General features: G+C 37.2%; 1 protein-coding gene across 4 annotated transcripts in view; it reads left to right on the top strand.

The window, feature by feature from the left end:
* Positions 1 to 24,728, top strand: part of DPY19L4 (dpy-19 like 4) — a 70,551-nt gene that overhangs the window by 33,431 nt on the left and 12,392 nt on the right. For all 4 annotated transcript variants that reach the window (XM_047726166.1, XM_047726167.1, XM_047726168.1 and 1 more), the window contains 9 exons: positions 533 to 664; positions 760 to 858; positions 1,393 to 1,466; positions 5,676 to 5,834; positions 6,994 to 7,113; positions 12,999 to 13,119; positions 15,168 to 15,224; positions 19,458 to 19,540; positions 22,518 to 22,650. In XM_047726166.1, coding sequence (XP_047582122.1) covers positions 533 to 664; positions 760 to 858; positions 1,393 to 1,466; positions 5,676 to 5,834; positions 6,994 to 7,113; positions 12,999 to 13,119; positions 15,168 to 15,224; positions 19,458 to 19,540; positions 22,518 to 22,650 — 978 coding nt within the window. The remainder of the gene's footprint in view (positions 1 to 532; positions 665 to 759; positions 859 to 1,392; positions 1,467 to 5,675; positions 5,835 to 6,993; positions 7,114 to 12,998; positions 13,120 to 15,167; positions 15,225 to 19,457; positions 19,541 to 22,517; positions 22,651 to 24,728) is intronic.

Raw genomic sequence — 24,728 nt, 5'->3', positions numbered from 1 at the left:
TATTACTGAATTTTAGAAAAGATACTTTCTAAGACATGTGACTTTCCTGGGAGATCTTCTATTAGGACATTGAATTTAACTTTCTTATGCTTATTGTTAAATGGACCAAATCTAAAAATACTTGTCTCTGGTGTTAGATTTCATGGCGGTAGGTTTTCATTAGGTAGGTTTTCAGAACTGCTTCTAAAGATTGTGACTTTTGATTTTTGCAGTTTGATGTTGTATAGATGGATTTTAATAACAGGGCAAGCAAAGTAAAATTAAATCAAGGTGAAAGCAGGTTCATTCAGGATGATTAAGATGTCCGTGGTTTTAAAACTTTTTACTTTGTTTATGAGAGTTATTTCTGAGAAATAATAAATTCATTATATGCTATAACATTAAAGAAATACAGGTTGAACGTTTGTAGGATACTATCCTAAATTATAATTGAGCATTTATTTTATAATTGGAGTCAAATCTTCTAAATGAAACAAATGAGATGTATAATAAAATTCATTTTATTCTCATTTATCTTATTTTCTCCCAACAGGTTCATGAAGTTTATAAAATCTATATATTTTCTCTCTTTCTGGGATATTTACTGCAGTTTGAGAATTCAGCTTTATTGGTGTCTCCTTTATTGAGTTTAGTAGTAGCCTTAATGCTTGCTAAGTGCCTTCAGGTAAAGAGAATTGCCTTTTTATCATTCTTGCAGTGAATCTTTTAATTATTAATTTTTCATACCTCACTTCTTTGTTCATGATTTCTCCCCCACAGCTGAATGTGAAGAAAGGAACTTTTATAGCTAAAATAATGAAAGTGATTAATTTTTACTTGGTGTGTACTCTGACAGTGACACTGAACATTATAATGAAGGTAAATAACTGCATGTGAGATTCATGTAGTAGGTCAAGTTGAATAATGAAATATACTGGGCTAAATTTTAATAAGAATAATGAGATAGCATAATAATAGAGTTCGTACAGTAAAATTTTGAGTTGAACAATGATCATATTTATAGGAAAAATAGGATTCTAATTCTTTTCTAGATATACTTAAAAGATACACTATTTTCCATTTAAAATGTCATCATTACCTAATTAACATTAAGTAATTAAGTAAATTGAGATGAGTAAAAGTTTTGAAAAGAGTGGGTAAGTTACTTAAGTCATGCAGGATAGGTGGAAATCTTACTACCCCATTATAGTTTTATGATTAACTATAAAGTAATTTGATTGACTTAGGTCACTAGATCTCCTGGCTTAGTTGTTATACCAAGTATTATTTAATTCATTTTTAGTTTGTAGTTTTTATTTTATAGTCTTGCTGTGTTTCCTATTTCTAGGTAGAAACATATTGCTGTGAGCCTAGCTAATAGTTCTTTGCTGTAACTGTCCTTTTTTCTTCCAGATGTTTGTCCCACACAAAGAAAATGGGCACATGCTGAAATTCCTTGAAGTAAAATTTGGACTAAATATGACTAAGTAAGTTTTAGATTATATATAAACTTACCTAACTCTGTATGACATAGAGGATAAAGAGCAGGGTGCCTGGGTGGCTCAGTGGGTTAAGCCTCTGCCTTTGGCTCAGGTCATGATCTCAGGGTCCTGGGATCGAGTCCCTCATCGGGCTCTGCTCAGCAGGGAGCCTGCTTCCCTCTCTCTCTCTCTGCCTGCCTCTCTGCCTACTTGTGATCTCTCTCTGTCAAATAAATAAATAAAATCTTAAAAAAAAAAAAGATAAGGAGCAAAAAAAAATCCAAGGAATAGTAAACACCTAATTACCTACCACTTAGAAAATAAATAATTTAGCATATTACAATATGTAGAAGAAATATAGCATTAATATGTTTTCTCTTTTTAAGAAAATTTCACTTAGGGGTGCCTGGGTGGCTCAGTTGGGGCAGCAAATGCCTTTGGCTCAGGTCATGATCCTCGAGTCCTGGGATCGAGTCCCACATCGGGCTCCCAGCTCCATGGGGAGTCTGCTTCTCCCTCTGACCTTCTCCCCTTCTCATTCTCTCTCTCAAATAAATAAATAAAATCTCATTTAGGTGTTTTATAAATTATAAATTAATAAATTATAAATTTATGAATTAGATGCCTTAATAGTATCACAGTGTTTTAAGGTTACTTTCTCCCTTGATGTGGAACAATGATACAATCTAAAGTCAGAATAAATTAAAGATTTAAATGAATTTAAAAACCAATGTAATTTTTTTAAAAAGATTTTATTTATTTATTTGAAAGAGTGAGCGAAAGTGAGAGATCACAGGGGGAGAGGAAGAAGCAGACTTGCTGCAGAGTGGAGAGCCCAATGTGGGACTCAATCCCAGGACCCTGAGCCCAAGGCAGATGCTTAGCTGACTGAGCCACCCACGCACCCCAAAACCAATGTAATTTTTACCACTACATCAGCAAAATGCTTGCATTAAAAAGGGGTGGGCAGTAAGATATCTATTCCATAGTAAAGAATCTCATTTTGGGGTCATAACAGTGGATTACATTGGAAGCTGACTTTTTAACCAACTGAGCCACTCAGGCACCCCTGGAAGCTGACTTTTGAAATTCGAGTAATGTTGTGCTTTTTGTTAGTTAAATGCACTTTTTAAATCGGAAGTGAGGGGCCCCTGGGTGGCTTAGTCAGTTAAGCATTTGCCTTCAGCCTGGGTCCTAATCCCAGGGTACTGGGGTCAAGCCCCATATCGGGCTCCTGCTCAGTGGAGAATCTGTTTCTCCCTCTCTGCCTGTGTGTGCTCTCTCTCACTCACTCACTCTCTCTCTCTGTCAAATAAATAAATAAATATCTTAAAAAATAATAATTAAATCTAAAGTGAAATAAATGACTTATGTGTGATAATGTCCACTTACATAACAAAATATATATTTAAACACATTTTTCTGGTTCATATAATATACCTTAGAACCTTATTGTCATTTGCTGTGATTACATGGGATTTTTGATGCTGTGCATGGAATTTCATGTTGTGATGTATCACAACAATGTGTTTAAACACTGGAGAAATCTTCTGAAGTATAAGTCATATATAGATATCTACTGGGTAAAAGGATCCTTTAGGAGGCCACGTGTTCCAAAAGGACAGGGACCATGTCTTTTTCGGGTGTATATATAGGCCTGGTATTTACCAGGCAAGTAAGAAAAATTGGTAATAGAACTCCATAATTGATGGCCTTTCCCCTGACTTTCTCTTTAATCTTTTTTTTTTTTTAAAGATTTTATTTATTTATTTGACAGAGAGAGATCACAAGCAGGCAGAGAGGCAGGCAGAGAGAGAGAAGGAAGCAGGCTCCCTGCTGAGCAGAGAGCCCAATGCGGGGCTCGATCCCAGGACCCTGAGATCATGACCTGAGCCGAAGGCAGCGGCTTAACCCACTGAGCCACCCAGGCGCCCCTGACTTTCTCTTTAATCTTTAAGACTCTATCTAGAATGCACATAGGAGTAAGGGCTGCTTTTGTCTAGCGTTTCTTAGTTGATGTTATGTTGTGCCCCTTTGCTCAGCATGTCAGGTACTAGATTTGCCTCACAGTGTAATACACTAGGTGTTTTAAGAATAAGGCATGTCTGTCCTTAAGAATATTGACATCTCATTAGTTAGTTTGGTGGTTTTTTTTTTTAGATTTCATTTATTTATTTGACACACAAATAAATCACAAGTAGGCAGACAGGCAGGCAGAGGGAGGGGGGAAGCAGGCTCTCCGCTGAGCAGAGAGCTTGATGCAGGACTCGATCCCAGGACCCTGAGATCTAACCCGAGCCAAAGACAGAGGCCCAACCCGCTGAGCCATCCAGGTGCCCTCATTAGTTAGTTTTTATACTGTTAATGGCATGAGTGGTATAAACAGTTAATGCCTTATGTTCAAATGTGCCTGCTGGATATTAGGATCTGTAGTTCACCAGAATCTCAGGAAACATTTCTGTTGAGACAGACTTTCAAGAACCACTAAAGAGGGACGCCTGGGTGGCTCAGTTGGTTAAGCAGCTGCCTTCGGCTCAGGTCATGATCCCAGCGTCCTGGGATCGAGTCCCACATCGGGCTCCTTGCTTGGCAGCGAGCCTGCTTCTCCCTCTGCCTCTGCCTGCCACTCTGTCTGCCTGTGCTCACTCTCGCTTCTCTCTCTATGACAAATAAGTAAAATCTTTAAAAAAAAAGAACCACTAAAGAAATGTTAGTACGGGGACGCCTGGGTGGCTCAGTGGATTAAGCCGCTGCCTTCGGCTCAGGTCATGATCCCAGGTTCCTGGGATCGAGTCCCGCATCGGGCTCCTTGCTCAGCAGGGAGCCTGCCTCTCTCTCCGCCTCTGCCTGCCTCTCTGCCTGCTTGTGTGCTTTCTCTCTCTCTCTTTCTGACAAATAAATAAATAAAATCTTAAAAAAAAAAAAAAAAGAAATGTTAGTACGTATTTATTGGATGTGCAGAATACTAGGCCAGGTATTCTGGGAGATACAAAAATGACTATAATCTTAAACTAGCAAGTTGCATTAAGCACTATAACAGAGGGATAAGTAAAGTGCCATGGGGATACGGGGAAGGAACGATTGAGACTGGGGGATATGGGAAGAATATTCATTAAATTGAGATTTGAATTAGATCTTACAGAACTGGTAACTTTAGTAGGTAGACAAAAAAGATGTGATTCATCATATGATCATATGTACAAAACATTTTGAAGGCAGCTTCTTTGATATAGCTGTATTACTGCTTGACACATTGTGAAACTTTAACTTTTTTCTAAAAGTGGTCTGGGATGCAGGCATTCATAGTCCATCCAGAGCTCTTCTGGAGATCATTCCAGATCTAATCTCCCTTCTCAGGCTAGGGATTAAGGATAAAATGGATGTTGGAGATGGATCAGGTGTGAAAATGCAGATAAAATCACATATAACTAAGAGTCTTGTTGATCACCTTCAGCTTAGCTTTAAAAAAAGTGTATCCTGAGTCTTATAACTCAAAATCTTTGTTTAGAGTTTTATGATTTCTGTCTTAATAATTAAATTACTCTTTAAAATGGGTCCTAGTTGAATTACTTTCATCCATATAAAACAGGACTGTTTAGTAATAATATAACATGAGTCACATGTGTAATTTTCTAGTAGCCACATTTATAAAAGTAAAAAAAAAAGGAATTTAATTTAAATAATACATTTTATTTAATCCAATATATTAAAATATTATTTTAATATATAAACAGTATAAAATTTATTAATGAGCTATTTTATATTCTTTAGTCCATTTCATTCTTTTTTATGTTTGAAATCCAGGGTGTTTTTTGTATTTAAAGTATATCGATTTGTACTGGCCACATTTCAAGTGCTAATAGCTACATTGTACCTAGTAGCTACCGTATTGGACACTGCAGATATGGAGGTTGGACAGCTGAATTTTTTGTTGTCTTACAGATAAAAATAGAAAGTTAAACTTACTGAAACCATTTTGGGTTCTAGAGATGGTCATATTACTGGGTAATAAGAAGTAGCAGTTTTACATTTATTGGGGCAATTTGTTGAGGAGCATTGCTGATGCTATTATCTTTATAGAGAGTCACACTTTGCTGTCACAAGTGAATAGATTAAGAAATGTGTCTTGTTTTGTCTTAGTTTTTATTGAGATAAAAAATACTTTTATGGGTATATCATCTGTGATTTTAATACCATGCTTTTTGTTTTCTGTAGGAATTTTACAATGAATTGGCTCCTATGTCAAGAATCCCTGCAGGCACCATCTCAGGATTTTTTTTTGCGATTGACACAGTCTTCTTTATTACCTTTCTATATTTTAGTGTTAATTATTTGTTTTCTTTCTATGATGCAAGTTATTTTTAGGAGAATTGGGTAAGTACCAATGAGAATCAATCACATTGCTAACTAATACATTATGGAAATAAATAAATAATTTTTAATATCCTTCCAATATTTGTATTTGTTTTAGAATTTCTAGAGTCATTCTCTTGTTATCAACATCTAAAATATCATCCAGATAAAATTCAAATTTATTTATACATCTAAATATATAATGTCCAAATTTAATGTAGGATTTATACTCAGTTAAATTATTACAGACTTGTTTACTAATTCAGTCATAGTTTTATTTAATGTAAGAATAATTTTCTTAAAAAAAAAAAGAATAATTTTCTTGTGTATAACTTAAATGAAGCTAGTAGTATAAGTGATTTTAAATTATGAAGAATTCCAAAATATTTCTGTCATGTTTAAAAGTAGGTTGTATGTAGTATTTTAATTTTGAGAACTTAGCTATTCAAGTTATGATTTAAATGTATTGATTTAGTAACCACTAGTTGAGTGATAATTGATCTTGGAAAAGGAACCTAAAAATCTTTTTTTTTTTTTTAAGATTTATTATTTGAGGGACGCCTGGCTCAGTTGTTGGGTGTCTGCCTTTGGTTCAGGTTGTGATCCCAGGGTCCTGGGATCGAGCCCTGTGCTGGGCTTCCTGCTCCCTGCTTTGTGGGAAGCCTACTTCTCCCTCTCCCACTCCCCCTGTTTGTGTTCCCTCTCTTGCTGTCTCTCTCTCTCAAATAAATAGATAAAATCTTAAAAAAAAAAAAAGGATTTATTTATTTGAGAGAGAGAGCACAAATGAGCGGAGGCAGAGGGAGATATAGTCTTAAAACAGACTCCCCTCTGAGCATGGAGCCGCCCAGGCTGGGCTTGATCCCAAGACCCTGAGATCATGACCTGAGTTGAAATCAAGAGTCGGCTGCTTAATTGACAGAGCCACCCAGGAACCCCTTAAAAATCTTTTTTGTCATATTTCCTGAACTTTTCATGTTTAGTCTTCACAGAGTCCATTATCTTTATGTTCTAGAAACCATTTCAGAGACTTGGAGATGTGTAAGTTAGATATTTGACTGAAAGAATATACTTTGAAATTTCAAGGACCACCTATATTTTTTTATGAAGAAACTTAAGATCTTTGATTTTTCAAATATATATTTTCAAAATAGTAAAAAAACATATTTCCTTTGTGTAGTGGTAAGTCCTTGAAAGAAACTATTACTCTTGAAGATGAACGAATTGGAGGAAGGCCAGAAATAATTTATCATGTGATTCACACTATTTTATTGGGCTCTCTTGCAATGGTTATAGAAGGGTAAGTGTACTTTATTGGATCTATTTGTTTTTACAACCTTTTATTCTTTCTAATGCTAGTAAGTTGAACTTTCAAGAATTTATTTATGAAACTATAAAAACTCAAAATCTACAGACTTTCTTAACCTAACTGGAGTTTATGGAGGTTGTTATAGTACAATGAACTGACATTTACTTACTCATTTGTTCAAAAACTATTGAATGTCTTCCAAGGGCCAGGCATTGTACTAGGCATTGGAGGTACTGTGGTGACCCTTATGTGACTTATGGCCTAATGAAAGTAACAAATACTAATCACACAAAAATAAAAATACAGCTTTGATAAGTGAAGTAGAATAAATGATGCTGTGAGGCTAAGGGTTCAATAAATGATACCCTTTTTCTTGAAGTTTGGACTCAGATGAAAAATAAGACATGAGTATAAAATGATTTTGAACACCCAGTTTCAGTTGGAGAAAGGGCTTTCCCCACACCAACAACAAGCCCTCGTTCAGGCACCAGCTGAGTGTCCTACAGTTTGACTTAATTCTGGCACTCTCCACCTGGACATAGCATCAGATTCCACAGTCCAAGGGTTCAGTACTACAAGATTCTATACCCCACCTTCAGGTTCCAGTTGCAAACCCAGGTTATTACTTGTGCTTCAGACCAAATCAGAACTTCCCAAGACCCTCTCCTTGGGTTCAATTAATTTGCTAGAGCGACTCACAGAACTCAAAGAAATATTTTACTTACTAGTAAGATCACCAATTTTTTATAAAAAGATAGAACTCAAGAATAGCCAGATGGAAGATAGGCATAGGGCAAGGTTTGTAGGAACGGTTACGGAGCTCCCTTTACCTCTCTACGCATGCCACTCTCTCCCGCTCTCCATGTGGTCACCAACCCAGAAGTTCTCCAAACGCTGTCCTTTTGGGTTTTTATGGAAGCCTCATTACATAGGCACAATTGATTAAATCATTGACCATTGCTGATTAAACTCAAACTTTAGGCCCTCTTCCCTCCCCAGAGGTTTGGGGTGGGACTGAGAGTTTCAACCCCCTAATCACATGGTGGGCTCCACTGGCAACTGACCCCATCCTTTGGTACCTTCCAAAAGTTACCATTAACAACAAAAGCCATCTTCCCAATTTCATCACTTAGGAATTCCAAGAGTTTGGGGAGCTGTGAGCCAGTAGCCTTACAAAGACCAGATATATGTGAGAAATATATTTGATCATCTTCATGATTCTGATTTTGATAAAGGTTGCATTGGCAAACACTTCATGTGTGACCAAGGGCTCTATTTTCCACCCCAAACTGAGCTTGGTCCTCAAACTTCAGGCCATCTCTTTTCAATGGGCAGAGCCTTGGTAAGTTTATGCCCCTATCTACACCCACCTTGCAAAAGGAAGATAGAAAATGTGGAAGCCTAGAAATGTTTGAGCTGGGTATGCTCAACTCTTTCTCTTGCACACAAATCAGATAAATCACTGCCATGAGGAGGAGCTATTAAGGTACTGAGGTGAAGGGACAGGAGGAGAAGTAGGGAGAGATGAAGAGGATTGATCCTATTATAAGATTTCACAAGTTAAATTTCCATTAATTGTGAATATAGATACTGAATCTCAGTCATTATAGCACCCATGGTGTTCTGTTGGTGTTTCCTCAACAGAAAGCTTAGCTATTTTGTTAATTTTTTATTTTGAAATACTGTTTTTACACATCACAACTTCAAAGTTACAGTTTTTATTAGAGCTGCATTTAATGTATTAAGTAGTACTATATAGGAATTTATTTTTATTATTTGATATCAGTATTTCAATGTAATTGGTTTCCTTTGTAAGCCTATATATTTTATGCACTTACATTTTCTTATAAGACAACATAAGACTTTATCAGTCTGCCAAACCCATGACTAGTGGGAATCTCTTTATTGAAACGTGAAGCAAGAGTGGTTGTTCACTCTAGTAATTAGCATTCCATAATGCCTAATAAGTGGTATGAAGAAATGTATTAAGCCATGAATATTCTAAGTGATTCATGCTTTGATTTTCATTTCATTGCCTGGTAGTGTTAGAATTTTGGCCCATAGTTTGCCTTTTTTTTTCTCCCATTGTACTCTGTCAGTTTTATTTCTTTCTGCAGAAAAACTTTTTGTTATTGCCACCATTTTTATTGTTGGGTCTACTATTTTAGATTCAAAATCCTTTTTCTGAACATGTAATCTGCATTATTCTGTTATTCACCCTTCTTTAACCCCCCCTGAGCCACCCAGGTGCCCCCTCACCCTTCTTTAATTTACTCACTAGGCTTATAATGCTGTAGATCACCTATACATGCAAATAAGATGCACAGTCACCCAGAAGGTGCCAGGCACTCTACTAAGTAGAGAGTAGGGATTAAAGATATATAAAATCTACTCTTTCTTTTCGAAGAGTTCCTGTCATAGATAAGTGAACCAAGAGTTAGAGCAAAGTGAAGTACTATGAGAAAGGTATACAAAGGGTGTTTTGGTCATTCAGAGGAGAGGTACTAACTCAATTGTAGAGGGTGGGTAGAGGAAGTCAGTTTAAGGAAGATTTCCTCTTTATTTATTTATTTATTTATTTATTTTTTAAGGTTTTATTTATTTGACAGAGAGAGACACAGCAAGAGAGGGAACACAAGTAGAGGGCGTGGGAGAGGGAGAAGCAGGCTTCCTGCCAAGCAGGGAGCCTGATGCTGGGCTCGATTGCAGCACCCTGGGATCATGACCCAGGCCGAAGGCAGATACCCAACGACTGAACCACCCAGGTGCCCCTAAGGAAGATTTCCTAAATGGGGCGACAGCCTTCAGAGATAGAGACTGGCCAGGCTGTCCACTTTCTCATGTGCCTTTGTGTGTGTGTGTGTGTGTAATAATCTAGACAGAACAGTATTCTTTGGGAACTAATAATGTGAAATGAATGTGAAGTCAGTGTGAGAGATACATCTGGGGGCATCTGGGTGGCTCAGTCAGTCAAAGTGTCTGCTTTTGGCTCATGTTATGATCTCAGGGTCCTGGGATTGAGCCCCATTTTGGGCTCCCTGCTCAGTGGGGAGTTTGCTTATTTCCCTCCCTGTGCCCCTCTCCCACCCTCACTGGGTCTCTCTCTCTCTCTGTGTCTCAAAAAAAAAAGAAAGAAAGGAAGGAAGAAATATGTGTAGGAAAATAAGCAGGGACCAGTGAAGTGTTTATGTAGAAATTTTATATCAGATTTGCTTTTTAGTAAGGTCTCTCTGGCAACAGTGATTGAGAAAGTTTTCAGAAAAAAGATTTAAGGAAGATAAGCCAGTTAAGAATTGTAATAGAATCTAGAGGGGGGAGTAGCAGTGGAGATGGAGGAAAGGGCCAAAACTAAAATATTTGGTAATTGGAAACTGAATAAGTAGCAGTAAGGACTGTGATGGAGGGACTCTAGGAGAAGTTGCAACTCATAAGCCAAAAGAGAAGTTTTTAAAGGGGTATAAATGGTTAGGCAGCACTGGACAGGGGCGCCCTTGTGTCAGGAGGGAGAAGCCTATGTGCATTATGGAATGGAACACAGTTTGTTCTGCAAACTTTGGCTAGAACACTAATCATATTTCAGGAAGTCATAGGGGAAAACTGAAAAGGTGAATCAAGACCGTGTTTTTTGAGGGCCCTGACACCCATTTAGACGAGTTTTCATTTATTTCAGCACATGCTGGGGAACCAGTAAAGATTTTTTTTAACAGAACGTGTTTTGTAATTATGTTTGAAGAAGATTCATTTGACTTTGGTTGAAGGAGAGTTTAAAGGTAGAGGGTGTCTGATTGGCTCAGTTGGAAGAATATGTGACTTTTGATCTCAGGGTCATAAGTTTGAGCCTCACTTGGGTGTAGAGATTACTAAAAAAATAAACAAACTTAAAAGATAGAGATGTTAATTAGCAGCTATTGCAATAAAATGAGATGGATACAGAGAAATCAGTGGATTGGACATAATGGTCCAATTTCTAGAACACAAAGTTGATATTCCAGGACATATTATATATGTATAATTCAGTGTGAATGGTGTCTCTTAGAGTTATAAGCCAGACTCTAGTTTTGATTCTGGCTGACTTGAAGAATAGCAGCCATGAGGAAGTTAGGAGGAGATACTAGTTGACCAGAGAAAACTAATGTAGTTTCTTTGTCTTAGCGACATGTGTTCTATATACAGCCACTACTTCTCTCAAAGTCCAAGGTAGTATTCATTTTTTAAGAGATTTATTTATTTTATTTTTTATATTTTAAAGATTTGTTTGAAAGAGAGCGAGCATGAGTGTGAGCATGAGCGGGAGGGGCAGAGGGAGAGAGAATCTCAAGCAGACTCCACAATGAGTGGAGCCTGATGTAGGGCTCAGTGTCACAACCCTGAGATCACAACCCAAGCCAAAACCAAGAGTCAGACACTTAACCAGATGCTTAATGAACTATGCCACCCAGGCACCCGTAAAGATTTATTTTGAAGTAATCTCTACACCCAACATGGGGCTCAAACTTAAAACCCTGTGATTAAGAACCTCATGTTCCTCTGATTGAGCCAGCCAGGTACCCCTACCTTTTTTTTTTTTTTTTAAAGATTTTATTTATTTATTTGTCAGAGATCGCAAGTAGGCAGAGAGGCAGGCAGAGAGAGAAAGGAGAAAGCAAGGCTCCCTGCAGAGCAGAGAGCCCAATGTGGGGCTCAATCCCACAACCCTGGGATCATGACCTGAGCCGAAGGCAGAGGCTTTAACCCACTGAGCCACCCAGGCGCCCCACTCCTACATTTTTTTAAGTCACCAAGAAACTAGTGTAACAGTATATACTACCTGAAATTTGGCATTTCCTTGCTTTATATAATTAATTAATTATTAATTAATTATTGTTAATAATAATTATTTAATTAATACCTACTGAAGGACAGCCAGGTTTCTAATTTTCTTGCTATTAAAACAACATATTGCACTTAAAACTTTTGTATTTATATCTTTATACACTTACACGCTAGTATATCTGTAGGCTAGCTTACTAAAAATGGGAGTGTCTTTGGGGTATTTAAAACTTTTACAGGTTCTGCCCAATCACCTTCTGAAATTGGACAGTAGCAGTTTATATTCTGTCCAAGAGTACAATTTTATTACACCCTCATCTATATCAGTGTTCTTATTTCATTCTCATTTTAGTAACCCACCTGTCTTTTTTTTTTTTTTTTAAGATTTTATTTATTTATTTGACAGACAGAGATAACAAGTAGGCAGAGAGGCAGACAGATAGAGAGAGAGGTGGAAGCAGGCTCCCTGCAGAGCAGAGAGCCCGATGTGGGGCTCGATCCCAGGACACTGGGACCACGACCCGAGCCGAAGGCAGAGGCTTTAACCCACTGAGCCACCCAGGTGCCCCCCTTTTTTTTTTTTTTAAGATTTTATTTATTTATTTGACAGAAATCACAAGTAGGCAGACAGAGGGAGAAGCAGGCTCCCTGCCAAGCAGAGATCCCGATGCAGGGCTCGATCCCAGGACCCTGAGATCATGACCTGAGCCGAAGGCAGAGGCTTAACCCTCTGAGCCACCCGGGCGCCCCCCCCATATGTCTTCTTAATTATTTAAGAAATGAATAACAGTTTGTTGCTGAAACTTAGAGGCTAAGATTTTCATTTTCCTTTAACATTGTGGTATTTTCACAGGTAGCAGGAAAGAACTCAGAAAAGAGAAATTGGGGGCACATGGCTGGCTCAGTCGGTGGAGCTTGTGGCTCTTGATCTTGGGGGGTGAGGGTTTGAGCCCATTGTTGGGTGTAGAAATGAATTCAAAAAATAAAATCTCTAAAAAAAAAAAAGAAATGACATAGTAATGACGTTCACAGGATATTTCATATGTTACTCCTTTTGTCTTTTCTAGCTTGAAATACCTCTGGACTCCATATGTATGCATGTTAGCAGCATTTGGTGTATGTTCTCCTGAACTTTGGATGACACTTTTCAAGTGGCTTCGATTACGAACTGTACACCCAGTATTGTTGGTGAGTCATTGTTACTTTGGGTTAAGTACTTGCTTCTCTTTCAGTTATATAAGTGGAAAGCACATTGTATATAATTGAAATACCACGAGTAAATCATATTATGACTTGAGGTAAAAAGATCTTGTGAAAAAACTCTTTTTTAATATAATTTCTGATTATAAAGGAAATGCATTTAAATGCAGACAGGTAAAATACATCTCTCTCATTAGAGAGTCAGACTTAGATTTTCTCTCAGTTCATGCTTTTAGTTCTTGAAGGATAGACTTAAGGGTGACAAACAGGCCAAGAAGGAGGCTGTTGTCCAGGTACTGGACATGGTGGATGGAAGTGATAAAAGCTTCAATATATTGAGTGTTCACTCAATGAAATAAAACATTTCATGTGCTACTCAGTGCTTACAGAGACCCTAATGGCCAAGTTTTATTATCTGTATTTTGTAGATGAAGAAATTAAGGCTTAAACTGGTTAAATAACTTGCCTAAGATCTCATGGCTTATAAATGTGGAAACCATGATTTATACCTAGGTTTTTCTGACTCCAGAGACCGTTTACTTAATACTATGCTGTACTGGAGTGAAAAAAAATAGCAAAAGAAGGTTACTTGGTGCTTCATTAAATATGGAGACTAAAGAAGAAGGAGAAATCATAGATATTTCCTAGGTCTCTAGTTTGTTTGACTACGGATTGTGGGGTTGTCATGAGACGATGGAAGAAGAACAGGTTTTTGGGCGCCTGGGTGGCTCAGAGGGTTAAGCCTCTGCCTTCGGCTCAGGTCATGATCTCAGGGTCTTGGGATCGAGCCCCACATCGGGCTCTCTGCTCAGTAGGGAGCCTGCTTCCTCCTCTCTCTCTGCCTGTCTCTCTGCCTACTTGTGATCTCTGTCAAATAAATAAAATCTTTAAAAAAAAAAAAAAAGAACAGGTTTTGACAGGGAGGTGATGAATAATAATCTTCTGTAATAGTCATATTGTGTTTTGCCAGTCTTTTTCCAGAGGAGTTTATATGTTCTTATTTATTTTTTTTAAAGATTTTATTTATTTATTTGACAGACAGAGATCACAAGCAGGCAGAGAGGGAAGCAGAGGTGGGGGGGAACAGACTCTCCGCTGAGCAGAGAGCCCAATGCCGGGCTCAATCCCAGGATCCTGGGATCATGACCTGAGCTAAAGGTAGAGGCTTTAACCTGCTGAGTCACCCAGGCGCCCCTGTATGTTCTTATTTTAGCATAATTATTGATATATACTGGCTATTTTTCTTGTGTTAATTCATTATCTTTTTGTTGTTAGCTTTTTAGGTAGCACAGTTAAGTGTCCTTTGTAAACTCTTAAAATTTAAATTCCTGTGTCAAATATTGATTTATTTTTTTAAAATTTTTATATATTTTTAAAGATTTTATTTATTTATTTGACAGAGAAAGAGAGATCACAAGTAGGCAGAGAGTCAGGCAGAGAGAGAGGAGGAAGGAGGCTCCCTGCTGAGCAAAGAGCCCGATTCGGGGCTCAATCTCAGGACCCTGAGATCATGACCTAAGCCGAAGGCAGCAGCTTAATCCACTGAGCCACCCAGGCGCCCCTGATTTTTTTTTTTTTTTTTAAGATTTTATTTATTTTTTTGACAGACAAAGATCACAGGTAGGCAGAGAGGCAGGCAGAGAAAGAGAAGGGGAAGCAGGCTTCCTGCTGAGCAGAAAGCCCAATGTGGGGCTCGATCCCAGGACCCTGAGATCATAACCTGAGCTGAAGGCAGAGGCTTTAATCACTGAGCCTCCCAGGCGCCCCTTGATTTGTTATTTGAAATATAGTATAAATGTTACTCTTTTTTATGTTCTGCCTTTATATAGTAAACATGTATGTCTCACTTTATGTCTTAAATTCATTAGTCTTCACTATTCTCACTCTGTGAACTAGGTTCCACACTGACTTCAATTTCTCTGACTGAAATTTTTACAACTGTAAGAATCTGTGATTGGTCATAGAGTCAATGTCTAAGACTTCTAGTACATTCTGAAATGTATTTATCCATAATCATTTTTCTTTCAATATTTTAGGCTCTTATTCTGAGTATGGCTGTTCCCACTATAATAGGTCTCAGCTTATGGAAAGAGGTAAGAAAATCAGATTTTTGTATTATTAATATGTACTTCAAGGTATTGATAAGTTTATGTCTATGTAGCATATTTATATTGAGACACTACTCTAACAACATAAAATGTGCTATTAGTATGCTTAGTTTTTTATCAGTAGGAACATTTAAAAAGAGAGCTAAGACTTTTTTTTAAAGATTTTATTTATTTATTTGACAGACAGAGATCACAAGTAGGCAGAGAGGCAGGCAGAGAGAGAGGAGGAAGCAGGCCCCCCACCGAGTAGAGAGCCTGATGTGGGGCTCGATCCCAGGACCCTAGGATCATGACCTGAGCTGAAGGCAGAGGCTTTAACCCATTGAGCCACCCAGGTGCCCTGCCAAGACATTTTTAGAATGCCATGTGATGCATGTAGTCCAATGCTTTTAAAATTCAGTTTATAATTGTCAAAGGAAATTACTGAATAAATAGGTGATATTATTAAGAAGTATTTTGGCAGGAGAGGGTATATGCTATGGTGAGTGCTGTGAAGTGTGTAAGCCTGGCGATTCACAGACCTGTACCCCTGGGGATAAAAATATATGTTTATAAAAAATTAAAAATTAAAAAAAAAAGTATTTTGGCATGAAAAACCCACAGCTAATATCATACTCAATGATGAAAAACTGAGAGGTTTTCCTCTAAAATCAGGAAAAAGATAAGGATGTCCACTCTCTCCATTTATATTCAACATAGTCCTGGAAGTTGGAAGTCCTAGCCATAGCAGTCAGACCAGAGAAAGGAATTAAAAAAACATCCAAATTGGTAAGGAAGAAGTAAAATTTTTACTGTTTGCAGATGACACGATAGTATATATAGAAAACTCTAAAAACTCCACCAAAAAACTACTAGAACTGGGGTGCTTGGGTGGCTTAGTTGGTTAAGCCTCTGCCTTCAGCTCAGGTCATGATCCGAGGGTCCTGGGATTGAGTCCTGTGTATGGCTTTGTGCTCAGCAGGGAGTCTACTTTCCCTCCCTCTCCACTTTACCCTTCCCCTGCTCATGCTTGCTCTCTCTCTGTCTCAAATAAATAAAATCTTAAAAAAATAAAAAAACCTACTAGAACCGATAATTGAATTCAATAAGATCATAGACTACAAAATCTCTATACAGAAATCCATTGCATTTCTATACACCAATAATGAATGAAGCCTCAGAAAGAGAAATTAAGAAAACAGTCCCATGTACAATTACACCAAAAATAACAAGATACCTAGGAATAAGCCTAACCAAAGAGGTGAAAGACCTGTACTCTGAAAACTATAAAACAATGATGAAAGAAATTGAAGATGATGCAAAGAAATGGAAAGACTTTCCTTGCTCATGGGTTGGAAAAACAAATATTGTTAAAATGTTTATACTACCCAAAATAATCTACACATTTAATGCAATCTCTATTAAAATACCAACAGCATTTTCCCAAAATACCAACAGAATTAGAACAAACAATCCTAAAATTTATATGGAACTGCAAATGACCCCAAATAGCCAAAGCAATCTTGAAAAACAAGATTGGCGGTCTTACAATTCCAGACTTCACGTTATGTTACAAAGCTGTAGTAATCAAAACAGTATGGCACTAGCACAAAAATAGACACATAGACCAATGGAACAGAATAGGAAGCCCAAAAATAAACCCACAATTATAAATTATATGGTCAGTCAATCTTCAACAAAAGAGGTAAAAAGATGCAATGGGAAAAAGTCTCTTCAACAAATGATGTTGAGAAAACAGGACAGCTAAAAGAATGAATGTGGAGCACTTTCTTATATCATACACAAAAATAAACACAAAATGGATTAAGGACCTAAATGTGAGACCTGAAACATAAAAATCCTAGAAGAGAACACAGGCAGTAATTTCTCTGACATTGGCCATAGCAACTTTTTTCTAGATATGTCTCCTGAGAGAGGGGAAACAAAACCAAAAATAAACTATTGGGACTACATCAAAATAAAACGCTCCGAGCAGCAAAGGAAACAGTCAACAAAACAAAAAGAGAGCCTGCTGAATGGGAGAAGATGTTTGCAAATGATGTATCTGATAAGGGGTTAGTATCTAAAATATATAAGAACTGGGGCACCTGGGTGGCTCAGTTGGTTAAGCATCTGACTCTTGATTTCAATTCAGGTCATGATCTCAGGGTCCTGGGATTGAGTCTGTGTCAGGCTCCAAGCTCAGTAGGGAGTCTGCTTGAGAGTCTCTCTCTCCCTCTGCCCCTCCCCCGCTGTACTCTTGCTCGCTCAATCTCTAAAAAAACAAGTCTTTAAAAAAAAAATAAAGATATGAGGCGCCTGGGTGGCTCAGTGGGTTAAAGCCTCTGCCTTCGGCTTAGGTCATGATCTCAGGGTCCTGGGATCGAGCCCCGCATTGAGCTCTCTGCTCAGCAGGGAGCCTGCTTCCACCTCTCTGTCTGCCTGCCTCTCTGCCTACTTGTGATCTCTCTCCCTGTCAAATAAATAAATAAAATCTTTAAAATAAAAAAATTAAAAATTAATAAAGATAGGCAGAAGACATAATTGTCCAAGAGGATGTACAGATGGCCAACAGACACATGAAAAGATGCTCAACATCACTCATCATCAGGGAAATGCAAATCAAAACCATAAGGAGATATCACCTCACACCTGTCAGAAGAGCTGAAATCAGAAACACAGGAAATAAGTGTTGGCAAGTATGTGAAAAAATAGAATCCCTCAATAGAATCTCTTGTACACTGTTAGTAGAAATGCAAACTGGTGGGGCACCTGGGTGGCTCAGTCGGTTGAGCATCTACTTTTGACTGGGTCCCTGATCCCAGGATTGAGGCATTGGGCCCCACATTGGGCTCCCTTCTCAGTAGGGAGCCTGCTTCTCCCTGTCCTTCTGCCTACTCTTCCCCCTGCTTGTGCTCTCTCTCTCTCTGTCAAATAAAAAAAAAAAAAAAAAAAACTTAAAAAAAAAGAAAAATGCAAACAGGTGCAGCCACTGTGGAAGACAATATGGAGCTTCTTCAAAAAATGAAAAATGGAACTATGTTATGAGCCGGCAGTTGGACTACTGGGTATTTACCCAAAGAATACAAAAACACTAATTTAAAGGGATACATGCACTCCTATGTTTATTGCAGCATTATTTACAATAGCCAAATTATGGAAACAGCCCAAGGGTCCATTGACAGATGAATGGATAAAGAAAATGTGGTGCATGTATGTATATACATGCACACACATACATATACATATACACATACACTTACAATGGAATAATATGTAGCCATAAAAAGAATGGAATCATGCCATTTTCAACAACATTGATGGATCTAGAGAGTATAATGGTAAGTGAAATAAGTCAACCAGAGAAAGACAAATACCATATGATTTCATTCATACGTGGAATTTAAGAAATAAAACAAAGGAAGAGAAAAGAGAGAAACCAGAACAAAACAGATTCTCAACTATAGAGAACAAACGAACAGTTGCCAGAGGGGAGGTGGGTGAGGGAATGGTTGAAATAGGTGAAAGGGATTAAGAATATACTTAACTTGATGAGCACTGAGTAATATATGAAATTGCTGAATCACTATATTGTACACCTGAAATGAATATAACACTGTATGTTAACTACACTGGAATTTTTAAACAAATATTTTGGCAACTCCAAATTTAAATATTTATAAAATATTTTAAATCCTTTAGTTTATTGTAATGTAACATGAAGCTAATTGAAATTAATTGTGTGTGCATGAAAGATATAGCTGATGATTGGTAATGAGAAAATTATTTATTGAGTCTAGGCATTAAATTAAACATAAAATAGATTATTTTTAAGAATTTATTTATTTGAGAGAGAGCGAGCCTGAGTTGGGGGGCAGGGGTAGAGGAGAGGGAGGCGGAGGAGCAGACTCCTCACTGAGCAGGGAGCCAGATGCGGGGCTCGATCCCAGGACCCTGAGATCATGACCTGAGCCGAAGGCAGATGCTTAACCGACTGAACTACCCAGATGCCCCTAAAATAGATTATTTAGATTATTTGTAACTGAGAGGGAAGAGCAGCTCACTGAAAGGAAGTAAAAAGATCCATGACATTTTTCCCCTCGGAAAAATGTTTAAATACTGTTTGTCTTATGTTAGTCTCTTAGTCTTTTGAAATACTGTGTAACAGTTTTAAACTTTCTGCATATATACATGATTATATACATCTATACATTTTGGAAATTTTGTTTTGCATTTTAGTTTTTTCCAAGATTAATGACAGAATTAATGGAACTACAAGAATTTTATGACCCAGATACAGTGGAACTTATGACCTGGATAAAGTAAGAATTGAACTGCTTTTAAGACTGTTGTTAAACTAATAATTGTTGCATGCTATCTAATTGATTCGGAGGAAATAATAAATTAATGCTTTTCCATTCTCATAAAACTCAGAATTTTACCTCCATGCTTTTAGGGATATTTAGTTTTTTATTGACTTATAATTCAAATTTTCTAATTGAATTCTTCACTGAAAATACAGCATTGTGAGGCACCTGGCTGACTCAGTCAGAAGAGCATGTGAATCTTGATCTCTTGGTGGTGAGTTCAACCCTCATGTTGGGTATAGAGATTACTTAAATAAATAAAAAACTTAAAAAAGAAAATATAGCATTGTAAGTTTGAAATTTGAGATCTTGCCATCAAACACCTAGAAATGTGGAGTATAAATGAACAAATATTCCTTTGAATAGTCAAGATGATGCTTCTTTTGCCCTGGGTTGGAAGTGGATGAGTGGTGGATTGCTAGTCTTGGTAACCAACTTTACCAAAACTTAAAATTTTAGTTTTAATACCCATGCACATTTTAATGCCCACATAGGACCAGAGATGTGGTCTTGGGCCAGTGGATATGTGGATACAGGGAACTGTAATTGAGACACCTTTTTCCCTCTCCCAACACATGCACATAACTAAGGGACCCTCAGAGGGTTACAGTATCAGGGAAAGGATAGACTAACAACCTAACAGGAGTGCTAGAAGCAGATGATTAGAAAGCTTGTCTTCCTTGGCTTCAGCTTTTGGTCAAAAAAAGTTTTTCCTTTGAATTTGTAGCACTGGATCTGAATTCGCATGGGTTTGCAGTTTGAAGTTATACTTGTTTAATCCAGGAAACCCCCAGTCAAGAAAGTATCATAAAAAGTGGTCCTGGGGTGGTTTGGAGTATCTGTTAATGTTCTCAACCCAGGCTACACAGGTTTCTACAAATAAGACTTCATGAAGATGAGCTCTCAAATTATAAAACACATGAGGAAACAGTCTAATACAGTAAAAATTAGCTGTTGTTTGAGATCAACAACAGAATTAGACCTCTAGCCATTTTTTTTGTTTATTTATGTATTTACTTGAGTAATCTCTACACACAATGAGACCCGGAGATCAAGAGTTGCATGCTCTTCTGACTGCACCAGCCAGATCCCCCAGACCTGTAGCAATTTCTGATAATAAAACTTGTTTATGTCAGTTTTTGATGCATAATAGACTATCACAAAATTTAGTGGCTATAAATGATAAACATTTGTAATTTTGCACCATTTTGACAGTCAGCTGAGTCAGGGAAGTGGGGAGGATTCTTCTGGTCTGGGCCAGCTGATCTAGGAATGGGTAGCCTGGCATGGCCTCTCATGTGTCTAAAGGTATCGGCTGAAGGGATGGAATTGACTTGGTCATGGGTCTCTCATCATACAGCCATGTAGCCTGGGTTCATTCACAAGGTAGTGGTTGTAAAGTTCCCAAGAGAGCAGCAGGAGAACACAGATGCCAATGTCAAGCATTTTTTTTTTTTAAATTTTATTTATTTATTTGACAGACAGAGATCACAAGTAGGCAGAGAGAGAGAGAGGAAGAAGCAGGCTCCCTGCTAAGCAGAGAGCCCGGTGTAGGGCTCGATCCCAGGACCCTGGGATCATGACCTGAGCCAAAGGCAGAGGTTTTAACCCACTGAGCCACCCAGGAGCCCCAATGTCAAGCATTTTTAAAGTCTCTGCTCACTTTATGTTGTTCTGTTGGCCAAAGCAGGTCACATGACCAAGACCAGCATTTGCTCCGAGAGCATAGGTATGGGAGAAGAATCATTGCAGGCGTTTTGTGACTAGTCTACCCCATGGATAGACATTATAAAATGAACTACATTGTAAATTATTTAAGACATAGAAGAAGAAACTAAAACATGAAAAAAAAAATGAAACACTATCAAAAATAGCCAGGAAAATATGGGGGGGAGACAAAAATGTTTCTAGAATGAGGAATAGATTTATAGAAATGAGAATTGGTCTTATCATAAAGTCTTGTTGCTGTAAATACACCCTTCATATGTCTAAAAATTGTTTTCTTTTGATCACTCTTAACTATTGCCCGTTAATATTTTCTGTGAATTGTATTTACCATTGTGGAACACTGACTGTATAGCTTTGCATTGTTATTAACAAAAGAGGAAATTGATTCTGGGTTTGTGATTTATCACAATATTTTCAAAACCAGCACAGGGTCCTGAACATTGAACATTGTGCATCAGGCAGTCAGACATATATATTACCATGGTGTAATTATCCTGTTTCATGTTTGTTTCCCTATTACTGGGTATGCCCTGAGGACAATGGTTATATGCTGCCTTTTATTTCCAGAGCTTGGCATTGTTCCTATACTGTGTAGGTTAATGTTGAATATAGGAAGTGATTAAATAAGTAAAGACATTGGAGCAATCCTTCAGGATCTGCTTTTAGTTTTGTAAGTGGCATCTGTCTGGGACTTTGGATCGTGGTTCAAAGTGGAGAACTACATGTGTTATCTGAAGACAGGTATATGGTAAAGGTAGGGAAGAAGCAGGAAGGTGGATGGATTGGGAAGAATTTGGGCTGTGGTAGTTAATATTCGCAGAACGATAAATTTGAGATTTCACATTATCACCAGTGAATTGACCACACTATATAAAGTAGTCAATTCCTGTCATTATATATACCCTGCATATTTTTTAGTGGTATTATTACCACCTGGCCTATATGTTTATTGTCCTTACAGTCTCTCTCAAAAACAGGGACCTCATCTTTATCCCTGCTTTAAAAAAATTTCTGTATTTTCAGCATTCAAAATAGTTCCTGGCACATAGTAAGTGCGCAGTTTTTTTTTTTAAGGAATTTGTAAATGAAGTAAAAGCTGATATTGAAACTCAAATGTACAATACATTGTTGAGTTGCATGCTATATCAGAGTTGGTATAAATCAGTGATCTAAATAGTGTGTAAATCTGTGTGTCTCTTTACAGAAGGCAAGCTCCAGTTGCAGCCGTGTTTGCAGGGAGTCCACAGTTAATGGGCGCCATTAAATTATGCACTGGATGGATGGTGACCAGCTTGCCTCTTTACAATGATGATGATCTTCTCAAAAGAAATGAAAACGTAAGTCATTTTAGATTATACGTTTGGATCTAACATTGCTCTTTATTTTCAGTGTAGCTCTGTAATGATGTATATGTTCTTGGTTAGCTAGGAATATCCAAACAATTTTAGAAAGAGTTAATTTGCTTTAGTTTTTAAAAAGCTGTGTAGTATGTTTAAGCAAGAGGAGAACCAAAATTCAAATAATGATTTCTTTATTTTATGAATTGTATTGATGTTTCTAGGAGAAACCTTTAATTTTCCACAAAGTTTCAAGAGGACACTAATGTGTCCTCTTTCAAAAATATCTTTGTTCTCAATCAAATTATTGAAGGAAGTCAGGCTGTCAGTTAATATCTTGATGCATTTTGTATTTCCAAGCTAAAATTCTATCTCATTGTGGTTTATTTTTTGGTATGGGCTGTTACTAATAACTTAGTATAATATTAGGATGATAATCTAATTTTTTACTATTCAGAGAATATATTTGAATGTTTAGTCTGGATATAAATGGTAACTTCATATCTGAGAGCAGTGACTAACTGAACCTGAATTCCAAATATTCTGTTTTTCAGTTGGAGAGAATTTTATATGGTTTTTAATCAAGCTCTAAGCTAAGGAGGTAGTATAGTAATATAGAATTTAGACTGTAAGAATGCAGACTATGGAATTAGAATACCTGGACTCAAATGCTACTTCTGCCATGTGCTAGCTCTGTGATTTTGAACAAGTTTCTTTTTTTTTTTTTAAGATTTTTTTAAAGTTTTTATTTACATTCTCTTAATTAACATATAGTGTAATACCAGTTTCAGTTTCAGGTGTATAATATAGTGATTGAGCACTTCTAATATCTACACCCAACATGGGGCTCAAATTTACAACCCCAAGATCAAGAAATCAAAAATCACAGGCTCTACTGACCGAGCCAGCCAGAATGCTTTTCTTTTCTTTCTTTCTTTCTTTCTTTTTTTTTTCATTTCCACAATAGCTCTTTTTTTTTTTTTTTTAAATGGAGGTATAATTGACATGTAACAGTATATTAGTTTCATGTGTACAATATAATGATTTGGTATTTATATATATTTCAAAATGGTTACCACAACAAGTCTAGTTAACATCCATTACCGTACAGTTATAAAAAAAGTTTTTTCTTATAATGAGAACTTTTTTTTTTTTTTAAAGATTTTATTTATTTATTTGACAGACAGAGATCACAGTAGGCAGAGAGGCAGGCAGAAAGAGGAGGAAGCAGGCTCCCCGCTGAGCAGGGAGCCCGATGCGGGGCTCGATCCCAGGACCCTGGGATCACGACCCGAGCCGAAGGCAGAGGCTTAACCCACTGAGCCACCCAGGCGCCCCATAATGAGAACTTTTAAGATACACTCTCTTAGCGACTTTTAAATGTGCAATACAGTGTTATTAACTATAGTCATTATGCTTTACATTTATTTTGTAACTGGACGTTTGTAGACTCCCTTCACCCATTTAACCCCTTATCTCTGCAACCACCTATTTGTTCTCTGTATCCGTGAGCTTGGATGTTTTTGTTTTTGTTTATAAATTCCACATACAAGTGAGATTATATAGTATTTGTCTTTCTGACTTATTTGACTTAGCATAATACCCTCAAGGTCCATCCGTATTGTTGTAAATGGCAAAATTTTTTTCTTTTTTGTGGCTGAATAATTTCCTATTTATAAATACACACACATATATACTACATTTTCTTCATTCATTGATGGACATTTAGGTTGTTTCTATATCTTGGCTATTGTAAATACTGCTGCAGTGAACATGGGTTTGCATGTATCTTTTTGGATTAGTGTTTTCATTTCCTTTGGATAAATACCCAGAAGTGGAATTGTTGGATGATATGGCAGTTATATATTTTAATTTTTTTGAAGAAACTTCATACTGTTTTCCATTAGTGGCTGCACTACTTTACCTTCCCACAATGCAAGGGTTCCCTTTTCTCCACAGTCTCGCCAACACTTCTTATTTCTTGCCTTCTTGATACTTGATATTCTGACAGATGTGAGGTAGTATCTCATTATGGTTTTGATTTGTGTATCTCTGATGATAAATGATGTTGAGCCCCC

Source organism: Lutra lutra, chromosome 4 (genome assembly GCF_902655055.1).
Source record: "Lutra lutra chromosome 4, mLutLut1.2, whole genome shotgun sequence".
In the NCBI taxonomy this organism is placed as follows: Eukaryota; Metazoa; Chordata; class Mammalia; order Carnivora; family Mustelidae; genus Lutra; species Lutra lutra.
The sequence above is the reverse complement of the archived record's forward strand: the minus strand, read 5'-3'. Positions and strand labels throughout refer to the sequence as shown.